Raw genomic sequence first — 21,421 nt, 5'->3', positions numbered from 1 at the left:
CGATTCCGTGAAAAATGTGGATAGATTGCTAAGGAGCCCAAATAGACTGATTGCTGGAACACACACGGTACTTGCATCGTCAATAACGAAGTTGAGTACATGTGCATAACACCATGTATGAATGTGCGTTGGGGCGAATTTCCTTCATTAACACTTGCAAGCCTGAGTAAGTTCCACTCATATTAGCTGCTCCATCAAAATAATCACCTTTGCACTTTTCTAGATTAAGTCCTAAAACAGACAGTGATTCAGTGAGTAAGGCATGCAGGCTTTTACTGCTGGAATCTTCAATAGTAACAAGACGTAATAATCTTTCCTTAACTTTATCACCAGCAGCTTACCGAACAACAATAGCACACTAATCTTGAGTTGACACATCTTGTGTGGAGTACATTTGAATTGAAAATAGTCCAGAATTTTCCACTTCTTTTACTATTGCCTCTTTGATCATGTCACCAAGAATCACAAATAACTTTGTAATAGTAGATTTACTTAGGAAAGTTACAAATTTCCCTCTTCCCTTTTTTGCTGGATTATGGCTATTTGCTTTTTCTATAATATTAGTAAAGTGCTTCTTTAATACTGACTTTAGTCAGCAAGAAGTTTCACAATCTCCAAAAAATTACCTCGATTTTCAAGATAGTCAAACACACCTGCCACAGACTCTACATGACTGCTCCTGAAAGGCAATGCTTGAACACCAATAAAAAAAATAAAAAATAGATTATGTGGCTTGCAATAGCACAACGTTGTAGTACTTGCTGATTTCTTAGGCCCCTTTCACACTGTCGGACCGTTCAGGTCCATCTGTCAGTTTTGACGGCGGACCTGAATGGGCGCTCTATGCTAGTCTATGGAGTGATGGATGTCGGCGGTGACATGTCCGCTGACATCCTACCCGGATCGGGTGAGATCTGATGAAAACAGACATGCTGTCTGTTTTCATCTGATCTCTCCATAGAAACCAGCGACACTCAACAAGCCCCTCCCCACTCAGTGAGCAGAGAGGGACCTGTCATCCGCCGGCTCAGCGGAGATCAAAGGAGAGATCTCCCGCTGAGCTGGCGGACAGAGGCAGACTCTGTGGAAGTGGATTTGCCTCTTGGAAATGAGGCCTTAGAGACATCCGACTACTTAACAATTTGTGCTTAATGGATTTGCCACTCATTAAGAAAATAAGCATCACTTGCAGGTTTATGGCATTGAGAGTTTTCATGTTCCAATAATCTTTTTGTGATGTGTCTCCAGTCATTGCAACCTTGTATTAACTGAGTCTGTTTGTACTTTTCCTGGCCATAATATAAGCAGATGGAACAATGGACACTTTTTTCTCATTAAGAGTGACCAATTTTCTTTGAACTCTGGACCCTTGTATGCCTTTTCGGTAATAAACAACATTACCATTAACCACTTAAGGACCGCCTGATGCTGATATACATCGGCTGGGCACTTAAAGAATCACGTACCGGTACGTAATTGTGCCCAGCCGTGGGCCGTGAGCTCTGTGCCCGCGGGACCAGCAGACCCAATCGCCACTGGTGTCCCGCGATCGGGTCACAGAGCTGAAGAACGAGGAGAGGTCTGTGTAAACAAACCTCTCCCCGTGCTTCCCTGTGTGGATGTCACCAATCGTCTCTTCCCTTTTATAGGGAAGTATGATCTGTGATGTCACAAGCCAGGCCCATGCCCCTACAATAAAAAAAAAACACATCCCGTCATACATAACCCCTACACTGCCCCCTAGTGGTTAACTCCTTCACTGCCAGTGTCATTTACATAGGAATCAGTGCATTTAAATAGCACGGATTGCTGTATAAATGACAGTGGTCCCAAAAATGTGTCAAAAATGTCTGAAGTGTCCGCCATAATGTCGCAGTCACAATAAAAATTGCGGAATAAAAAACATATTAATAAAAATGCTATAAACTATCCCCTATTTTGTAAATGCTATAACTTTTGCGCAAACCAATCAATAAATCGCTAATTGCAATTTTTTTTTTACCAAAAATATGTAGAAGAATATGTATCGGCCTAAACTGAGGAAAAAAAAATGTTTTTAATATATTTTTTGGGGATATTTATTATAGCAAAAAGTAAAAAATATTGCATTTTTTTCAAAATAGTCGCTCTATTTTTGTTAATAGCGCAAAAAAAACAAAAAAAACGCAGAGGTGATCAAATACCACCAAAAGAAAGCTCTATTTGTGGGAAAAAAAGGACGCCAATTTTGTTTGGGAGCCACGTCGCACGATGAGCAATTGTCAGTTAAAGCGATGCAGTGCCGAATCGCAAAAAGGGGCTTGGTGTCCTTTGGCTGCCAATTGGTTCGGGGCTTAAGTGGTTAAATGATATGTTATTGTGGGCTGGTTAGGATGGAAGTCCAAAAACATTTCCATGGAAATTCCTGCTTTATGCAAGTCTTGGGAAAAAAGAAAAAAGAAAGTCTTCTTTTAATGGCGATTTCTCTACTCCAGATGACATTTTGGCAGGCTGAGGTTCCTGTGTATTTTCTCCAGTCGGTAGATCAATTTCAACATTTGACTCTGTTTCAAGATCTACAACATCTTCTTCTGCCACTGATTCCATTGGTTCATCACTGATCTCAATAGGAGCATCTTCATGGGGAACATCATCTTTCTTTTTTTTTTTTTACCAAAGAATGAATCAATTTTGCTAGTAGATGCCTCATTTTGTCTTCTTTGCCTACTTAATTTTCTTTTTGTAGCACCACTTTTATGTTTATAAGTTCCAGACATTGCTGATTTATTTTTTATACCTGATGATAAAATAAGGAACAAACAGGAGAACTGGGGGATGGGACTTTAAATGTTTAAAATCTTTTAAAAAGTTTCCCTTCCTTATAGGGTGGGTGGACAGCCCTGTACTACGCATCGACATCACGCCTTATGCGATGGAACCGCTGTGCCACGCCTTTGGCGCCGCCGCTTTCCATTGCATTTACACCTAGCAGCCAGGTGGAGGAACATTTTGGCACTATTTTGTCTGGGGGCGGTTCTGCCCTGCTTCAGTTGCCTACTCTCTATAGTGCACACCTATGTGATGTTGGTGGATGTGGCTGACAAGCCTTTATAAGCCATTCTGGGGTGGTTTTACTCACGTGGTGGTTCCAGATTTTTACCCGCACACCTTGTGGATCACTCAGAATTGAAGTGTTTGTTAGGTAAATTTGAGCTTACTTTTTCACCAATGATTCATGCCACACTTTCATTCAATCTTACCTAATTTCTTTGGTTAATATGGTTTCTTAATATTCTATGCACTTCACCTCTTCATCATCTCATCTTTACCTTCTACTCTAACTAACCTAACCTATACACTCATTAGCATCTCATTACCGTAACCTTAACCAAGTTTAGGACATATGACCCATTGGATCACATAATATGAGTTTCCAATCTATTTTATAATCTCACTTTTGTTCTCAGTAGGGATGGCCGAACAGTTCGCCCGGCGGTCGTTTGGCGGCGAATTTCGGCTGTTTGCGGTCCGCCAGTTCGGCGGACTATTGGCGCCGTTCGCCCGGCGGACTTCCGTGTTTTTACTGTGTAAAGGAACTTTGACCTGATGACACATCCATCATGGGGTACAGGACAGCCAGTTGAGACATGACAGCACATGGACACTTGGACATTCCCCCTAACTTATAAATACACCCGATCCGGCGGCCATTTTACATTCTTTCTTCTGTCACTATAGGGAAAGGTTGCTGTTTGGAGCAGGGAGAGATAAACCACTAGCTATTTGGTACACAAAAGTTCTTTTCAGGACTGGTATAGGTGTAAGGTGTATATAGGTTTGCTGTGCTACTGATTGTTGCAGCAGCCTGAGTGTCTTTTGTCAGTTTAGAGAAAGGGACAGAGCGCTGTGTCTGCTGCTATTTTAGGGACAGCCAGATTAGTCATCATCATCATCATCATCATCATTAGCTGTTACTATCAGGTCCACAAAAGTGCTATTCAAGTAACCAGTAATTGTTCCAGTCTCCTCTGTTTTGCCAGTTTGTATAGGGACAGGAAGGAAGCAGTGTGTCAGGCAGTGAGGGTCAGTTTAAACAGTTGCTGTTACTATTAGTTCCACAAAGGTTCTTTTCAGGACTGGTATCAGTGGTATGGTAATAGGCTTGTACACGTATAAAATTCTTTCTTCCAAATATAGAAAGAATATTATACTTGACTGCTGCCCTTCTGCTGCAGTCTGCTAATCATTCACAACTCACTTGTTCCACAAAGCTCTTTATCAGGACTGGTAACTTGGTCTGTCTAGGGTGCTACAGTACATAGGGTTGAGTGAGGTACAGTCTGCCGTTCTGTAAGGACTGGTATGGGTCCACAATAGATAGGGTTGAGGTGCACCACTGCTGACCGCTGCCCTATACTGCAGCAGTCCTTCAGCAGTATAGGGACTGACGTACAGACTGCTAATCAGTCACACACAACCTACTTGGTCCACAAAGGTCCTTATAAGGACTGGTAACTTGGTGAAGGGTGCTACAGTACATAGGGTTGAGTGAGGTACAGTCTGCCATTCTGTAAGGACTGGTATTGGTCCACAATAAATAGGGTTGAGGTGCACCACTGCTGACCGCTGCCCTATACTGCAGCAGTCCTTCATTGGTATAGGGACTGACGTACAGTCTGCTAATCAGTCACACACAACCTACTTGGTCCACAAAGGTTCTTATAAGGACTGGTAACTTGGTGAAGGGTGCTACAGTACATAGGGTTGAGTGAGGTACAGTCTGCTGTTCTGTAAGGACCGGTATCGGTCCACAATAGATAGGGTTGAGGTGCACCACTGCTGACCGCTGCCCTATACTGCAGCAGTCCTTCATCGGTATAGGGACTAAGAGTTTTGTCACAGGGTCATTTAAAAAATGACAGGCAGAGGAAGAGGCAGGCCCTTCCGCAGGGGTGGTAGGGGTAGGGCAGGAGCAACAGGCTTGAGCCAAAGTGGGAAGTTGCAGAAGGTGCGTTCAATTACTTTAAAGGACGCACCAGACTTGGTTGAGTGGCTCGCTCAGCCTTACTCTTCTGCGCCCTCCTCATCCTCTCGATCTGCACCCTCTTATTCACACTCTGCTATGTGCACCCCCGAAGACACTACCACCAACAACACCACCACCACCACCACATACCTTCCGCTTGAGTCACAGGAATGATTTTCCGATCCATATCAAAAAGACATTTCTGATGCACAGCCACTCTTGGTATTGGATCAGGAAGAGGAGGTAGCAACAACCGCTACTCAGCAGTCTGACGACAGTACCCAGATCAGCCCAAGGAGGAGGTTGGTCCCCGGTGTTGCTGCCTACTCCGAGATCTCTACTTATAGCGGTGGGGAAGGTGACGTTGATGATGACGTGTCTAGTGATGTCACGTGGGTGCCCACAAGAGAGGAAGAGGAAGGGAGTTCAGAGGGAGATATGGACCAGCAGATAGGGAGAAGAAGCAGGAATAACTTACATTGCACAGGAGGGACAAAGCAGACTGCAAATGTATCAGAAGCGAGTCATCGACCATGTACGGTCACATCTGGCGCTCCCAGGACACCGGCACATGGCTCCGCAGTGTGGGCTTTTTTTAACGTGTCCGCTGCTGACAATAGCGTTGCCATCTGCAATCTTTGCAGTCAACGCATTAGTCGCGGTAAGCCCAACACTCACCTAGGGACGACCGCCTTAAGAAGGCACATGAGCAGCCATCACCGAGCCCAGTGGGAGCAACGGAACACACAAAGCCACACTGCAGGCTCTCACCGTCCAGCCTCGTCTTCTACTTCTCCTTCTCCTCTCTCCTCACAATTGTCCTCCACTCCACCTTCCATCACGCCAAGCTCACGTTTTTCTGCAAAAAGGCAGGCTTCCGTGGGCCTAATGTTCGAGCGTAAAAAAATGATGACGCCGGATAACCCTCTTGCCCAACGGTTGACGGCTGGCTTGTCAGAACTCATAGCCCGCCAACTACTGCCATATAAACTGGTGGACTCGGAGGCCTTTCGAAAATTTGTGGCCATTGGAACACCACAATGGAAGGTCCCAGGAAGGAAGTATTTCTCAGAGAAGGGCATCCCAGAGCTATATGGCCATGTTCAGCGGCAAGTGAATGCATCTCTGGCACACAGTGTCGGTGCCAAGATACATCTGACCACAGACACGTGGTCTAGCAAACACGGGCAGGGAAGGTATATCACTTTTACTGCCCACTGGGTAAACCTTCTGACGGCCGTCAAGCATGTAACCCGTGGCACCCGTGTAGATTTGGTTTTACCGCCACGGATTGCATGCAGGTCTGACTCTTCTTCTCCTCCTCGTCCTACTCCATCCTCCTCCCTCTCCTCCTCGGCTGACTCCTCCTTTTCCGCTGCTAGCGTCTCTTCCGCTGCGCCACCCAAGCTCCCCAGAACCTATTCGACATGCCAGGTGAGACATTGCCATGCGTCTGTTGTGCCTGGAAGCCAAGAGCCACACTGGCCCGGCACTCCTTTCAGCTTTGCATTCAGAGGCAGATCAGTGGCTAACACAGCTCAATTTGACAGTGGTAAAGTGGTGTGTGACAACGGTGCCAATCTGCTTAGCGCATTGAAACAGGGCAAAATCACGCACGTGCCATGCATGGCACACGTCTTAAACTTGGTCGTGCAGCGATTCCTTGTCAAATACCCTGGGGTCCAGGACATCTTGCGGCAGGCAAGGAAAATCTCGGCCCATTTCAGAAGATCTTACACGGCCATGGCTCGCCTTGCTGACATTCAGCGGCGAAACAATCTGCCGGTCAGACGTCTTATTTGCGATTGCCCGACGCGATGGAACTCAACCTTCTATATGCTTGATAAGCTGCTCCAGCAGAAACGTGCAGTTAACGTCTACCTGTATGAACTCTACGTCAGAACAGGTTCTGGGGAGCTGGGGTTTTTTTCACCGCGCCAGTGGCTGCTAATGCGCAACCTATGCAGACTTCTGCGCCCATTTGAGGAGATCACCAAACTTGTCAGTCACAGCCATGGCGCCATCAGTGCCATGGTACCTTATGCCTTCTTTATGGAGCGTGCATTGCATCGTGTCATTGATCAAGCTGTGGAGGAGCAGGAGCGGGAAGAGGAGGAAGTCGCAATGCTGGATGAATTCCCAGGGGGGGCTACTCTGAGACAAGTCAACAACAGGAGTCTGAAGAGGAGTCAGAGGAGGATGGTGCCGGGGCGGATGAGGAGGAGCAAGAAGAGCATGCTTTAAACCTTTCTGGGATCCCTGTTGTGCGTGGATGGGGAGAGGAGAATGAAGAGGACGACATTATCCTGGATGATGAGCAGGAGCCAGGCCACCACACCGCTTCCACTTTAGTGCAAATGGGGGCCTTCATGCTCCAGTGTTTTAATAGGGACCCCCATATAAAAAGCATAAGGGTCAAGGACCAGTACTGGGTGGCAACATACTTAGACCCTGGGAAAAAACACAAAATGGTATAAATTTTACCGCCGTCACAGAGGGCTGGCAGAATGGAGCACTTCCAGGCCTTGCTTCGAGAAATGCTGCATTCTGCTTTTGCGTGCGCTGGCAGAGGAGCAATTCCCACTCCCAGAGATGGAGTTGTGGGTACCAATCCAACAGCGCCTGCAAGAAGAGGCCGGTTTGAAGATGTGTTGGTGACTTCGGATATGAGGTCATTCTTTCAGCCGACCCATCGACAGGTGTCATCCGGATCCAGCATCAGGGAACGCCTAGACCATCAGGTGTCCAACTACATCGGGTTAACGGCCGATGTGGACGCTCTGAGGAGTGATGAACCCCTGGACTACTGGGTGGGCAGGCTTGACCTCTGGCCAGAGCTTGCCCAATTTGCAATCGAACTGTTGGCTTGCCCCTCGTCCAGTGTCCTGTCCGAAAGGACGTTCAGCGCAGCAGGGGGGATCGTGACCGATAAGTGTACTCGCTAGCTCACGACAGTGTTAACTACCTCACATTTCTAAAAATGAATGAGGCATGGATCTCGGAGGAATTCAACACATGTGACCAGTAGACCATGTATGTGTCTATAAACAATTTTTTTAATTGAGCAGAGACCTTCTTTCTTCATTTGGCTCACTTCCTTGTCCAAAAAAAGCATACCGTACTATATGCCCGTACCCTCCTCTTTGAAGAGGTTGAGTGGTGTCATATTTCTACTGGGGCTGCTTATTATGAGGGGCTCCCACCATCCCTGTGCTGTGCTGACATCCTCCTGGGGCTGTACCTCTGCTGTGCATATTATGAGGGGCTCCCACCATCCCTGTGCTGTGCTGACTTCCTCCTGGGGCTGTACCTCTGCTGTGCATATTTTGAGGTGCTCCCATCATCCCTGTGCTATGCTCATTATGAGGGGCTCCCACCATCCCTGTGCTGTGCTGACTTCCTCCTGGGGCTGCTTATTATGAGGGGCTCCCACCATCCCTGTGCTATGCTGACATCCTCCTGGGGCTGCTTATTATGAGGGGCTCCCACCATCCCTGTGCTATGCTCATTATGAGGGGCTCCCACCATCCCTGTGCTATGCTCATTATGAGGGGCTCCCACCATCCCTGTGCTATGCTGACTTCCTCCTGGGGCTGCTTACGGTGCAGGTGTCAGTGCTGTATATCACAGTGCTGATGTCAGTACTCTCTATCACGGTGCTGCTGTCAGTGCTGTATATCACGGTGCTGGTGTTAGTGCTTTATGTCACGCTGCTGATGTCAGTGCTCTCTATCATGGTGCTGCTATCAGTGCTGTTTTTCACGGTGCTGGTGTTAGTGCTTTATGGCACGCTGCTGATGTCAGTGCTTTCTATCACGGTGCTGTTGTCAGATCACTCTATCACGGTGCAGGTGTCATTGCTGTATGTCACGCTGCTGGTGATCATTTCCTGCACCCTCTTATTTGCCTACCCTGACCTTCCCTCTCCTCCATTGCCTTCATGCGCTCCACAGTCCTGAATTGTCACAATTTCCCATATAAAAAAAGAATGCTTGTAGTTGTCGATCCCAGATTCACCTCATACATGTGTTATGTCATTGGCCATGTGGTGGGACTATGTTTGCACAGCTATTAATTATTTTGTGGCTTCAAATTTGACCTGTAGGTTTGCGAAGTTTGCCTCCCATTGAAGTCAATGGGGCCCACCACGAACGTTCCGGTTCGAACTATCGGCTGCGTTCGTGGTCCGCGTTCGCGAAACGTCCCGTCAGAAGTTCGTCCATCACTATTCCTCTTGACCACGTGAAGAATAAACTTAACTGGATCATGGTTAAAGATTGACTTACCTGTATCCTTAGCAATTCTACTAAGAAATTCAATGCGACATGGGATCCATGGATATGTTATTTATCTACACCTTAAAGCACTTGTAGCACAGGCTTAGTATTGCCTCTGTAATATATGCAGAATATTGCTCTCTGAAACATTGCATTGCATTTTCTGGCTAAACTGATAGCTGCAGGATTGAAGGCAGATTGGGTCCTGCTGTAGCTAAGAAAGAAGCCCACCCCTAACAACAAAAACAATGAAAGACAGGATTGGATAACTACCCAGGAGAGCTGTGATTGGGGGAGATAGAGGAGGACACAGGAGGAGAGACAGACTGGCATGGTGGCAGGCAGACAGAAGAAAGTATCCCATGTGTTTAACTCTTGAGCACTTCCAGAGCCTGTGACTCTCCTAAAGGAAGGTGCACACTTGAGAGGGGAGTTTGCAGTGTGTTATTCTGCCTGATTACTGAAGATGTGCTAACAGTGCAGAGAAATCTAGAGACCAGTTTCAGTGCTGCAGCAATCATCATCATTATCCTGTTTGGAGGTTTCTGTGGCATGTGTTTCTCCCATCGCCATCCAGTCAACTGAGACAGCAATCAATCTACCAATTGCTGGAAGGAAGATATATCAAGTGCATCTAATGGTGAGCGATCTTCTGCCATCATTTTGTATGTGGATCTAGCTGCTAGGTCCTATTTACTGTTAATGCAGCTGAAGGTGGATCTCCACATCTGTTAATCTTTGTGACACTTTGTGAAGATACCCCTTTCCATTCTGTGGATTACAAATTTACTTCACAAAAGTCTGAGTACTCAAACACAGGAATTTAAGGGCCCCAACATTGGCAGACTCTGTGTGTGTGTGTGTGAATAGAATTCCCACTGGCCTGTGGTTAGCTAGAACCGACAAGACCTAGGTAGGATTTTATAGTCAGTAATATCACTTTTGGGAAATTGTTGAACATTATTCTTTGTATTGTATTGTACAGTTTGTTCACTACTTGTTCAGTGCATTTCAGGCAAGGCCTCCCACTGGTGGTTAAAGCAAATGAACACAAATCCTGTTTTCCTTTACTGAGAAGTTGTAGTATATTATTGCACTTAATATATGTATTCTGTTAATCAGTTTATCTCTTTTCAGGGCTTTTTGCTAGTTCTAATAAAGCCCAGCTAAAAGTTTAAACAGTGTTTTGGTGTTACTGAGATCCTGGGGAGGGTGAGTCATCACTGGTGTGGGACAGAAGACCCGTATATTACAGTGGCCCTTGCGGGGGGTGGCGCTACACACTTCTGGCCGACCCTCTTCCTTCCCTCTTTCCTCTTCTTCTCTCTCTCTATTTACTTCCTTTTTTTTCTTAACTTTCTTAGATTTTTGCAGATTTGGTTCTTGTTGATAACTGTAAGATGCTTTGCTAAAGTATTCAGCCCACTTGAACTTTTCAACCTTTTGCCACATTTCAGGCTTCAAACATAAAGATATACAATTTTTATTTTTTGTGAAGAATCACCAACAAGTGGGACACAATTGTGAAGTGGAACGAAATCTATTAGATTTTTGAAACTTTTTTAACTAATAAAAAAATGAAAAGTGGGGCGTGCAAAATTATTTGGCCCCCTTGCGTTAATACTTTGTAGAGCCACCTTTTGCTGCGATTACAGCTGCAATTCGCTTGGGGTATGTCTCTATCAGTTTTGCACATCGAGAGACTGAAATTCTTGCCCATTCTTCCTTGCAAAACAGCTCGAGCTCAGTGAGGTTGGATGGAGAGCATTTGTGAACAGCAGTTTTCAGCTCTTTCCACAGATTCTCGATTGGATTCAGGTCTGGACTTTGACTTGGCCATTCTAACACCTGGATACGTTTATTTGTGAACCATTCCTTTGTAGATTTTGCTGTATGTTTGGGATCATTGTCTTGTTGGAAGATAAATCTCCGTCCCAGTTTCAGGTCTTTTGCAGACTCCAACAGGTTTTCATCCAGAATGGTCCTGTATTTGGCTGCATCCATCTTCCCCTCAATTTTAATCATCTTCCCTGTCCCTGCTGAAGAAAAGCAGGCCCAAACCATGATGCTGCCACCACCATGTTTGACAGTGGGGATGGTGTGTTGAGGGTGATGAGCTGTGTTGCTTTTACGCCAAACATATTGTTTTGCATTGTGGGCAAAAAGTTTGATTTTGGTTTCATCTGACCAGAGCACCTTTTTCCACATGTTTGGTGTGTCTCCCAGGTGGCTTGTGGCAAACTTTAGATGAGAATTTTTATGGATATCTTTGAGAAATGGCTTTCTTCTTGCCACTCTTCCATAAAGGCCAGATTTGTGCAGTGTACGACTGATTGTTGTCCTATGGACAGACTCTCCCACCTCAGCTGTAGTTCTCTGCAGTTCATCCAGAGTGATCATGGGCCTCTTGGCTGCATCTCTGATCAGTCTTCTCCTTGTCTGAGCTGAAAGTTTAGAGGGACGGCCAGGTCTTGGTAGATTTGCAGTGGTCTGATACTCCTTCCATTTCAAAATGATCGCTTGCACAGTGCTCCTTGGGATGTTTAAAGCTTGGGAAATCTTTTTGTATCCAAATCCGGCTTTAAACTTCTCCACAACAGTATTACGGACCTGCCTGGTGTGTTCCTTGGTCTTCATGATGCTCTCTGCGCTTTCAACAGAACCCTGAGACTATCACAGAGCAGGTGCATTTATACAGAGACTTGATTACACACAGGTGGATTCTATTTATCACCATCAGTCATTTAGGACAACATTGGATCATTCAGAGATCCTCGCTGAACTTCTGGAGTGAGTTTGCTGCACTGAAAGTAAAGGGGCCGAATAATTTTGCACGCACCACTTTTCAGTTTTTTATTTGCAAAAAAAGTTTAAAATATCCAATAGATTTAGTTCCACTTCACAATTGTGTCCCACTTGTTGGTGATTCTTCACAAAAAATTTAAATTTTATATCTTTATGTTGGAAGCCTGAAATGTGGCAAAAGGTTGAAAAGTTCAAGGGGGCCGAATACTTTTGCAAGGCACTGTATCTATGCTGATATGATACTAGTAGAAATGTGCACAGGGGTTCTCTTTCTTTATCCTCTTTCCCTCCCCTTTCCTACCCTTCCCCATTTCCTTACTCCCCCCCCCCCCCCCCCCCGTTCCTTAAGCCATATTTCTTTAGCTTGATGGGGCAAAATGCAACTGGTCCCTGCTCCCTAGTTGATTAGAGATATATTTCTTGGCTCTACAGTGAACTACTTACATTTTTTATGTTATATGGTCATTTAAATGGGCACTCCCACCAAACACATCTTAAATTGAGTTTGCTCTGTCTCTTTTTCAAAGGTCTTATGTTTATGATCATTTTGAAGGAAAGGCACTCTCTGTTGGTGCTCAATTTTCACCTCTGTTTATGTCATTGTTTATTGATTGTGCCTTAAATAACATTGTTACTTCAAAAAAATATTGAAAAGTAAAATTTAAAAGATGTAGGGACCTTACCTGAAGGGTCAGTTGGTGTCCATGTCACATTAAATTTGCTGATGTCAGCACTACAGCATGTCAGGTTAAAGGCAGCGCCATCACAGTACCAGTCCTTTTCAATTGTCCCATTCAAATGATAAATCTGTGATGTCTTAATTATGCTGATGGCTGTGGTTTTATTTTGTGGTGTTCCACTAGACGCAAGAGAGCAAGTGTAATCACCTATAGAAAGAGGACATTCCAAAATGTTTATATTTACCAGGAAACAGAGGATATTACAAAAAGCTGAGTACAGTGGAACCTAAAGTGGATTGGGAGTAATGTGGTTTACAAGCGTTTCGCAATACAAGCTATCTTTAATAAAAAATCCTGACTCGCGTTGTCTCGTAAGATGAGCAGGATTCAAGCCACCGGTGTGTGCAGTACCCCGTTTTGGCCAGAGGTGCGGGGGGGGGGGGCGGTGAGGCTCAGAGAATGTCTCAGTGTCTCGCACTTCTGGCCACATGCAGTACTGTATAGGCAAGCAGTGGCTGTGGAACGGATAATCTGAGTTTCCATTATTTCCTATGGGGAAACTTACTTTGATATTCGAGTGCTTTGGATTAAAAAGCATTCATCTGGAACAAATTATACTCATAGTCCAAGGTATTACTCTACATCTATGATTAGTGAAAAGGGACAAAGGGGTCCATTTGTAATCCACTCATTTACTGACATTAAGACAAACAGTGTGAACTTTAATGGCATTCCACTGTTATTCCATTTTCAATTGGCCCACCCTTTGCAGCTTTAACAGTTTCAACTCTTCTGGGAAGGCTGTCCACAAGGTTTAAGTGTGTGTCTATGGGAATGTTTGATCATTCTTCCAGAAATGCATTTGTGAAGTCATGCACTGATGTTGGATGAGTAGGCCTGGATCACAGTCTCCGCTCCAATTCATCCAAAGGTATTCTATCGGATTGAGGTCAGGACTCTCTGCAGTCCAGTAAAGTTCCTCCACCACAAACTCGCTCAACCCCACTATGTTGCCAAAAGTATTGGGCCACCCCTCAAAATCATTTGGTGGAGGGGGATTATGGTGTGGGGTTGTATTTCAGGGGTGGGGTTTGGCTCATTAGTTCCAGTGAAGGGAACTCTTAAGGCGACAGCATACCAAGACATTTTGGACAATTCCATGCTCCCAACGTGGCGGTAACAGTTTGAGGGGGGGGGGGGGGGCAGGTCCATAAAGACATGGATGAGTGAGTTTGGGGTGGAGGAACTTGACTGGCCTGCACAGAGTCCTGACCTCAATCCGATAGAACACTGTTGGGATGAATTAGAGCAGAGATTGTGAGCTAGGCCTTCTCGTTCAACATCAGTGCCTGACCTGACAAATGCGCTTCTGGAAGAATGGTCAAACATTTGCATAGACACTCCTAAACCTTGTGGACAGCCTTCCCAGAAGAGCTGAGGGTGGGCTAACTCATTATTGAGCCCTACGGACTAAGACTGGGATGCCATAAGTTCATGTGTGTGTAAAGGCATGCATTTTTGGCAATATAGTGTATATTATATTTACTTGTTTAAAAATTTTTTTTTTTTTACATTTCTTCAATTACTTCCTGGTTTCTTTTCTTTCATCTGGAGGAGGGGAAGAGGGGCTTTCTCAGCTAAGCACACCGTCCTGGTTGCAGCCTAACCCAAGGGTAGATGGATTCCAGGATTTAAATGCTTCATTAATCATCGACATCTACCCTTACTCAGGATGACTGTGGCTATAAATGCTAGGGGGGTGTTTTTCAAAGTGATTTCTCAACAAAATTAAGAATGGAAAAATGGATGAATGGGAGAGTTTGCTTTGAATATTACAAAAAATACGGTTTTCAGTTTGTGTCACTGAAATACAATTCTGTAGTGTTTGTGCTTTTAATTGAGCCACTTGCCCAGTCAATAAGATCAAATCATACTATAACAGGCATTGAATTGGGTGGTTACCAACACAAAATCTGTCTTTTTGCAGATGATATATTACTATTTCTTTCTTCTCCACAGGTCTCAGGGCCCAATCTTATTCCAATTCTTAATGAATTTGCTGCCTTTTCTGGCCTATCAATCAACCCCCAAAAATGCTTAGCTTTGAACATATCCCTTTCAGAATTGGAACTACAGTGGTGTGAAAAAGTGTTTGCCCCCTTCCTCATTTCCTGTTCCTTTGCATGTTTGTCACACTTAAGTGTTTCAGAACATCAAACCAATTTAAACAATAGTCAAGGACAACACAAGTAAACACAAAATGCAATTTGTAAATGAAGGTGTTTATTATTAAAGGTGAAAAAAAATCCAAACCATCATGGCCCTGTGTGAAAAAGTGATTGCCCCCTAAACCTAATAACTGGTTGGGCCACCCTTAGCAGCAACAACTGCAACCAAGCGTTTGCGATAATGTGCAATGAGGCTTTTACAGCGTCCTGGAGGAATTTTGGCCCACTCATCTTTGCAGAATTGTCCTAATTCAGTTACATTAGAGGGTTTTCGAGCATGAACGGCCTTTTTAAGGTCATACCACAACATCTCAATAGGATTCAGGTCAGGACTTTGGCTAGGCCACTCCAAAGTCTTCATTTTGTTTTTCTTCAGCCATTCGGTGGTGGACTTGCTGGTGTGTTTAGGATCATTGTCCTGCTGCAGAACCCAAGTTCGTTTCAGCTTGAGTACACGAACAGATGGTCGGACATTCTCCTTCTTGGTAGACAGCAGAATTCATAGTTCCTTTTATCACGGCAAGTCTTCCAGGTCCTGAAGCAGCAAAACAGCCCCAGACCATCACACTACCACCACCATATTTTACTGTTGGTATAATGTTCTTTTTATGAAATGCAGTGTTCCTTCTATGCCAGATATACTTGGACACACACCTTCCAAAGAGTTCCACTTTTGTCTCATCGGTCCACAGAATGTTGTCCCAAAAGTCTTGGGGATCATCAGATGTGTTGTGGAGAAATTGAGACGAGCTTTGATGTTCTTTTTGCTCAGCAGTGGTTTTCTCCTTGGAACTCTGCCATGCAGGCCATTTTTGCCCAGTCTTTTCCTGATGGTGGAGGCATGAACGCTGACCTTAACTGAGGCAAGTGAGGCCTGCAGTTCCTTGGACGTTGTTGTGGGGTCTTTTGTGACCTCTTGGATGAGTCGTCGCTGCGCTCTTGGGGTAATTTTGGGCGGCCGGCCACTCCTGGGAAGGTTCACCACTGTTCCATGTCTTCGCCATTTGTGGATAATGGCTCTCACTGTGGTTCGCTGGATTCCCAAAGCTTTGGAAGCTTTGGAAATGGCTTTATAACCCTTTCCAGACTGATAGATCTCAATTACTTTCTTTCTCAAATTGTTCCTGAATTTCTTTGGGTCTCGGCATGATGTGTAGCTTTTAAGGATCTTCTGGTGGACCTTACTGTGTCAAGCAGCTCCTATTTAAGTGATGCCTTGATTGTGAACAGGTGTGGCAATAATCAGGCCTGGGTGTGGCTAGAGAAATTGAACTCAGGTGTGGACAACCACAGTTATAGTATGTTTTAACAAGGGGGGCAATCACTTTTTCACACAGGGCCATGATGGTTTGGATTTTTTTTCACCTTTAATAATAAACACCTTCATTTACAAATTGCATTTTGTGTTTACTTGTGTTGTCCTTGACTATTGTTTAAATTGGTTTGATGTTCCGAAACACTTAAGTGTGACAAACATGCAAAGGAACAGGAAATGAGGAGGGGGCAAACACTTTTTCACACCACTGTAAACTCTGCAAAACAGGGCCTCTCATTTAATTGGAATGAAAAATCAATCCCATATTTAGGGATCAATCTTACTGCGTCATTGTCAGATCTTTTTCCATTAAATTATCCTCCAATCCTGAAATCTATATCAAACCTAATGAAATCCTGGTCTCACATCCCACTATAAAGGTTTGGAAGAATAAATGCAATTAAAATGACAATACTTCCCAAAATACTATACTTATTCAGAGTGTTACCAATTCCGGTACATGCCTATTTTTTGAGAATTCTACAGAATAGAACATTGACATATATATGGGGTTCCTCTAAACCACAATGGGGTTCCTCTAAACCACCAAATACAAAAATACACATTATTTCTCCCTAAATTAAACGGGAGTTTGGGATGTCCTAACCATTGAATGTCCCGAGGTGTTGGGTGAATTCCCTTTTGTTTTACCAATCGTCTTTGCAGACGTCAAGGCTCTATCTCCTCAGGGGTCATTAACACGCTAATGTCGGAACGGTTTGGGCTGAGGGATCAAAGGAGGTGGTTCATTAATTCATAGACTGAGTGGCACCGGAAGTTTAGATCTGAAGCATGGACATTTCAGTGAGCTTCAGAGTTAGCCAATCAGAGTGTGAGCCAACTAGAACCAATGAGCATTTAGACTTCAGAATTAGCCAATGAGAAGTTGATGCAAACTCAGAGCCAATGAGTGTGTTCCATCTTCTGATTGGCTGAGAATGCATATAAAATAGGGGGAGAGCTAGCTGATGGCCTGTTCAGTTCCAGACCATCGGGGCGACAGGATGTCCGTGTAAAGTATACTTGTATCTCTAACCTATTTCTATCTCTAACCTATTTCTTTCCTAGGACTTGTCTTTAAATATTGATAACCCTATTGATAGTGTATGTCTATTGTAACCATATGGCCTAAATTATCTTTGCAGCCTAAGCAACACTGTACCTGTAACATCACTTGAGATATATGATAAGTTCTAATTATTCTAAAGTTTATTTTCTGTATAAATAAATGTAATTGTTTATCTTTTCGCACTGTTATCGTTCGTTTTTATTCTTCTATAGACAAAGGTTTAATCACTTATTTCTTGTATCGTTAATCATTTAAGTGAGATATAAATTTAGCCAACACACCATAAGGCAGCACATTTGGCTAGTCTCACCAAATATCAAGCAAATTACGAGATTCCTCTATGGGTACACATAGAAGCTATAGAATGTGACCCATTGACAATTTCCAACCTACTTTGGATTTCCCCCGAAAGACCGTAAAGAATTGAGTAATCCTATTACTAAGCATTTTCTTTCTCTATGGGATAAAACTAAAATTGGGAGCTGTCTACAATCAATGCACAATCCGCTCCCCTCATTCTACAAAAATCCAGTTTTCAATCCTGCATGGGTTTCTCCCAAATCATTTAGAGAATGGGTATCCCTTAACCTCTTTATGATGCATACATTTGTAAACTCCTCATCCTTTATCCCTTTTCCATCTCTATGTGAATCTTATGGTTTACCCCAGCCGTCATTAAATGGCGGCCCGCGGTCCGAATCCGGACTGAGCAGCGCTTCTGCCCGGACCGCCATGCTGCCAGTGTAGTAAGCGACAGCAATCTCTGGTTTGCTGGGACCGTGGGTTTCCCCAGCAACCAGTGACGCTGCGCGCATGCGCCCGCCCCCTGCTCCTGGCCGCGTCTCTCGGAGCTGAAGAGACACTCACGGGCAGTAGGGGTGTGACGTCACGTGCGCGCCCGCCCCCCTGCTGCCCGCGGTTCTCGATTCCCGGGTCCTGGATCTCATTGTGAGGCAGCTTCAGTTGTGCCCATCCTCCTACAGTTAAGGTATGTGGGCACATTAATGATCTATAAATAAGAATGTTTTTATTGTGCACACTGTTGGGCATATTTTAAGGGGCACACTGGTATATTTTTAATATGCACAATGCTGGGCTTTTTTTTGTAAGGGGCACGCTGATGGGAAAATTTTATGTTAAAGGGCACTCTGATGGGCACATTTTATTTTAAGGGGCACGCTGATGGGTATATTTTTTATGTGCACACTGATGGGCATGTTTTAATGCGCCCCTTAACAAAATATGCCCATCGATGTGCACAATAAAAATATACCCATCAGGGTGCCCCTTAAAATAAAAATGTGCCCATCAGAGTGCCCTTTAACATAAAATTTTCCCATCAGCGTGCCCCTTAACATAAAATAAGGGTCACGCTGATGGGCACCTTTTATGTTAAGGGGTAATCCGATGGACAAATTTTATTTTAAGGGGCACGCTGATGGGTATATTTTTAATGTGCACATCGATGGGCATATTTTGTGCACGCTGATGGGTATAGCAAAATGTGCCCTACAAAATATGCCCATTGATGTGCACATTAAAAATATACCCATCAGCATGCCCCTTAAAATATAAATTGTCCATCAGAATGCCTCCTAACATAACAGATGCCCATCAGTGTGACCCTTATTTCATGTTAAGGGGCACGCTGATGGGCAGATTTTATTTTAAGAGCAACACTGATGGGTACATTTTATATTAAAAGGGGCACTTTGATGGGCAAATTTTAAGTTAAGGGGCACGTTTTGTGGTGTCCATCAGAATGCCCCTTAATATAAAATGTGCCCATCAGCATGACACTTATCCTGATGTGCACATTTTATGTTAAGGGACACTTTGATGGGGACACCTGATGTAAAGGGGCACTGTGATGGGGACACCTGATGTAAAGGGCCACTGTGATGGAGGCACCTGATGTAAAGGAGCACTGTGATGGGGACATCCGATTTAAAGGTGCACTGTGATGGGGGCACACTGATGGGCATATTTCATTTTAAAAGCAACACTGATGGGCACATTTTATATTAAAGGGGCACTCTGATGGGCCCCCTTACCATTTCAAGCAGGGGGGGCGGGATCTGGGGGTCCCCTTGATAAAGGGGGCTTCCAGATTCTGATAAGCCCCCCGCCCGCAGACCCCCACAACCACCGGTCAGGGTTCTGGGGATGAGGCCCTTGTCCTCATCAACATGGGGACAAGGTGCTTTGGGAGGGACCCCAAAGCATCCTCCCAATGCCAAGGGCACGTGGCCTGGTATGGTTCAGGAGGGGGGGGGTGCTCTCTCGTCACTCCCTCTTTTTCTGCGGCCTGCCAGGTTGCGTGCGCAGATAAAGGGTCTGGTATGGATTTTTAGGGGGAACTCCATGCCATTTTTTTTTCTTAATTTGGTGTGGAGTTCCCCTTAAAATCCATACCAGACCCTTCAGGATGGATATTTGGGGGGGAATCCCACGTCATTTTTAAAAAAAATTTGATGCGGGTTTCACTTTAAGCATTAGTAAAATCACTGCTCCTGAAAAAACTTCAATTTTTTTAAACTTTTTTTTGCATTGATACATGTCCTCTGGGGCAGGACCCAGGTCCCCAAACACTTTTTATGACAATAACTTGCATATTAGCCTTTAAAATTAGCTTTTGATTTTGAACGTTTGAGTCCCATAGACTTTAATAGGGTTCTAAAGTTCACACAAAGTTTAGGTCTGTTCGCAGGTTCTGGTGCGAACCGAACAGGGGGGCGTTCGGCTCATCCTTAGTTGTGATATACTGTAAAAGCTTTTTAGGATGAATTATTGGATTGATCTTTCCTTGTATATATTAGAGCAGACAGTTCCTACACTGCAGGTAGAGTAGTGAGTCTGCAAGAAACATCTCTTAATATCGGATGAGTAGCGCTGCCAGAGTTGCTTTTTCGTTTAAAATCCTTTAGCCATCGGATTTAAAATAATTCCAACATCATTCAATCCACTTTAAATTTGAACTCCAGCACTACTTTCTATGACAGACCCAACAGTGGCTTTTGGAGAGGACTAGGGGCAAGCCTCCTACCCACTAACAGGGACATGGGATGTCCTGCCAGCAGCATCTGTGGAGTTACAACAAACGTCTCCAGCTGAATCGCTGGCATTAGGGCACAGTGGCACCAACCTTTCCCCAGCACCGGCAACAACTCCGGATTTCCAGGGAGCCAGGGCAGTCGGCCCCTCTCCTCCATAGCAGACCGAGGCCCGGAACGTTAAAGACAACCCATTTTAATCGCTGGCAGTCGTACAGAGGGTTCATAACCTCTGTACCACACCTACTGATGGCAACTCTTCCCTGTGGCCAAGAATGGAAATAATGGAATGGAATGGAAAGGTGTAATATTAATCTTGTACAGGCTAATGGTCAGAGGGAATATGGTGGCCCTCCTGCAGACTGGGTTGGAGAGGCTCCTTCACTTGGGACATACATATTGATTAACCATAATCCTTAAAGATCTATATAGATAAATGAATTCCACTGTATCAGACTTATCACTTTTTTCAGTCTCATGTATATGTATATTATATACATATACATATATATACACACACACACACACACACACACACACACACACACACACACACACACACACATATATATATCCACTGTATCCAGTTTGGCTATATCTGACTGACTGCAGTCGATTCCTTGTGTACTGTTTCTAATATACTTCAGGCAGGCAAGTTATTCAGTTAGCTGCAGTGTATTTAATTATATATATATATATATATATATACTGTATATATATATATATATAGTAAAGGAAACCAGCTAGATCGCAGGACATGGGCTTTTCACTCAAAAGGAGGTTTATTGAACTTAAATAGCTTTACAGCAGCAAAAACAAAAGAAATATTTCAGCCTCAACGACTTGCAAAGTCCAGAATTGCTATCGCAGTCAAACAGGCCTTGGTTTCTGTTTCAGGTAGCTTCTTCCGCCAGAAGGCTTCCAGGCAGGACACTGCTGTTCACTTTTGTGGCTGCAAACAAAAACACCATCCATAATCTCCACTACAC

General features: G+C 44.4%; 1 protein-coding gene across 5 annotated transcripts in view; it reads right to left on the bottom strand.

Moving 5' to 3' along the window:
• Nucleotides 1-21,421, bottom strand: part of LOC143988961 (adhesion G protein-coupled receptor F5-like) — a 314,489-nt gene that overhangs the window by 178,825 nt on the left and 114,243 nt on the right. For all 5 annotated transcript variants that reach the window (XM_077488917.1, XM_077488920.1, XM_077488921.1 and 2 more), the window contains one exon: nucleotides 12,771-12,974. In XM_077488917.1, coding sequence (XP_077345043.1) covers nucleotides 12,771-12,974 — 204 coding nt within the window. The remainder of the gene's footprint in view (nucleotides 1-12,770; nucleotides 12,975-21,421) is intronic.

Source organism: Lithobates pipiens, unplaced genomic scaffold (genome assembly GCF_037356315.1).
Source record: "Lithobates pipiens isolate NorthernLeopardFrog02 unplaced genomic scaffold, aLitPip1_a1.2 Scaffold_18, whole genome shotgun sequence".
In the NCBI taxonomy this organism is placed as follows: domain Eukaryota; kingdom Metazoa; phylum Chordata; class Amphibia; order Anura; family Ranidae; genus Lithobates; species Lithobates pipiens.
Note: the sequence above shows the minus strand (reverse complement) of the source record. Positions and strands in the feature narration are given on the sequence as shown.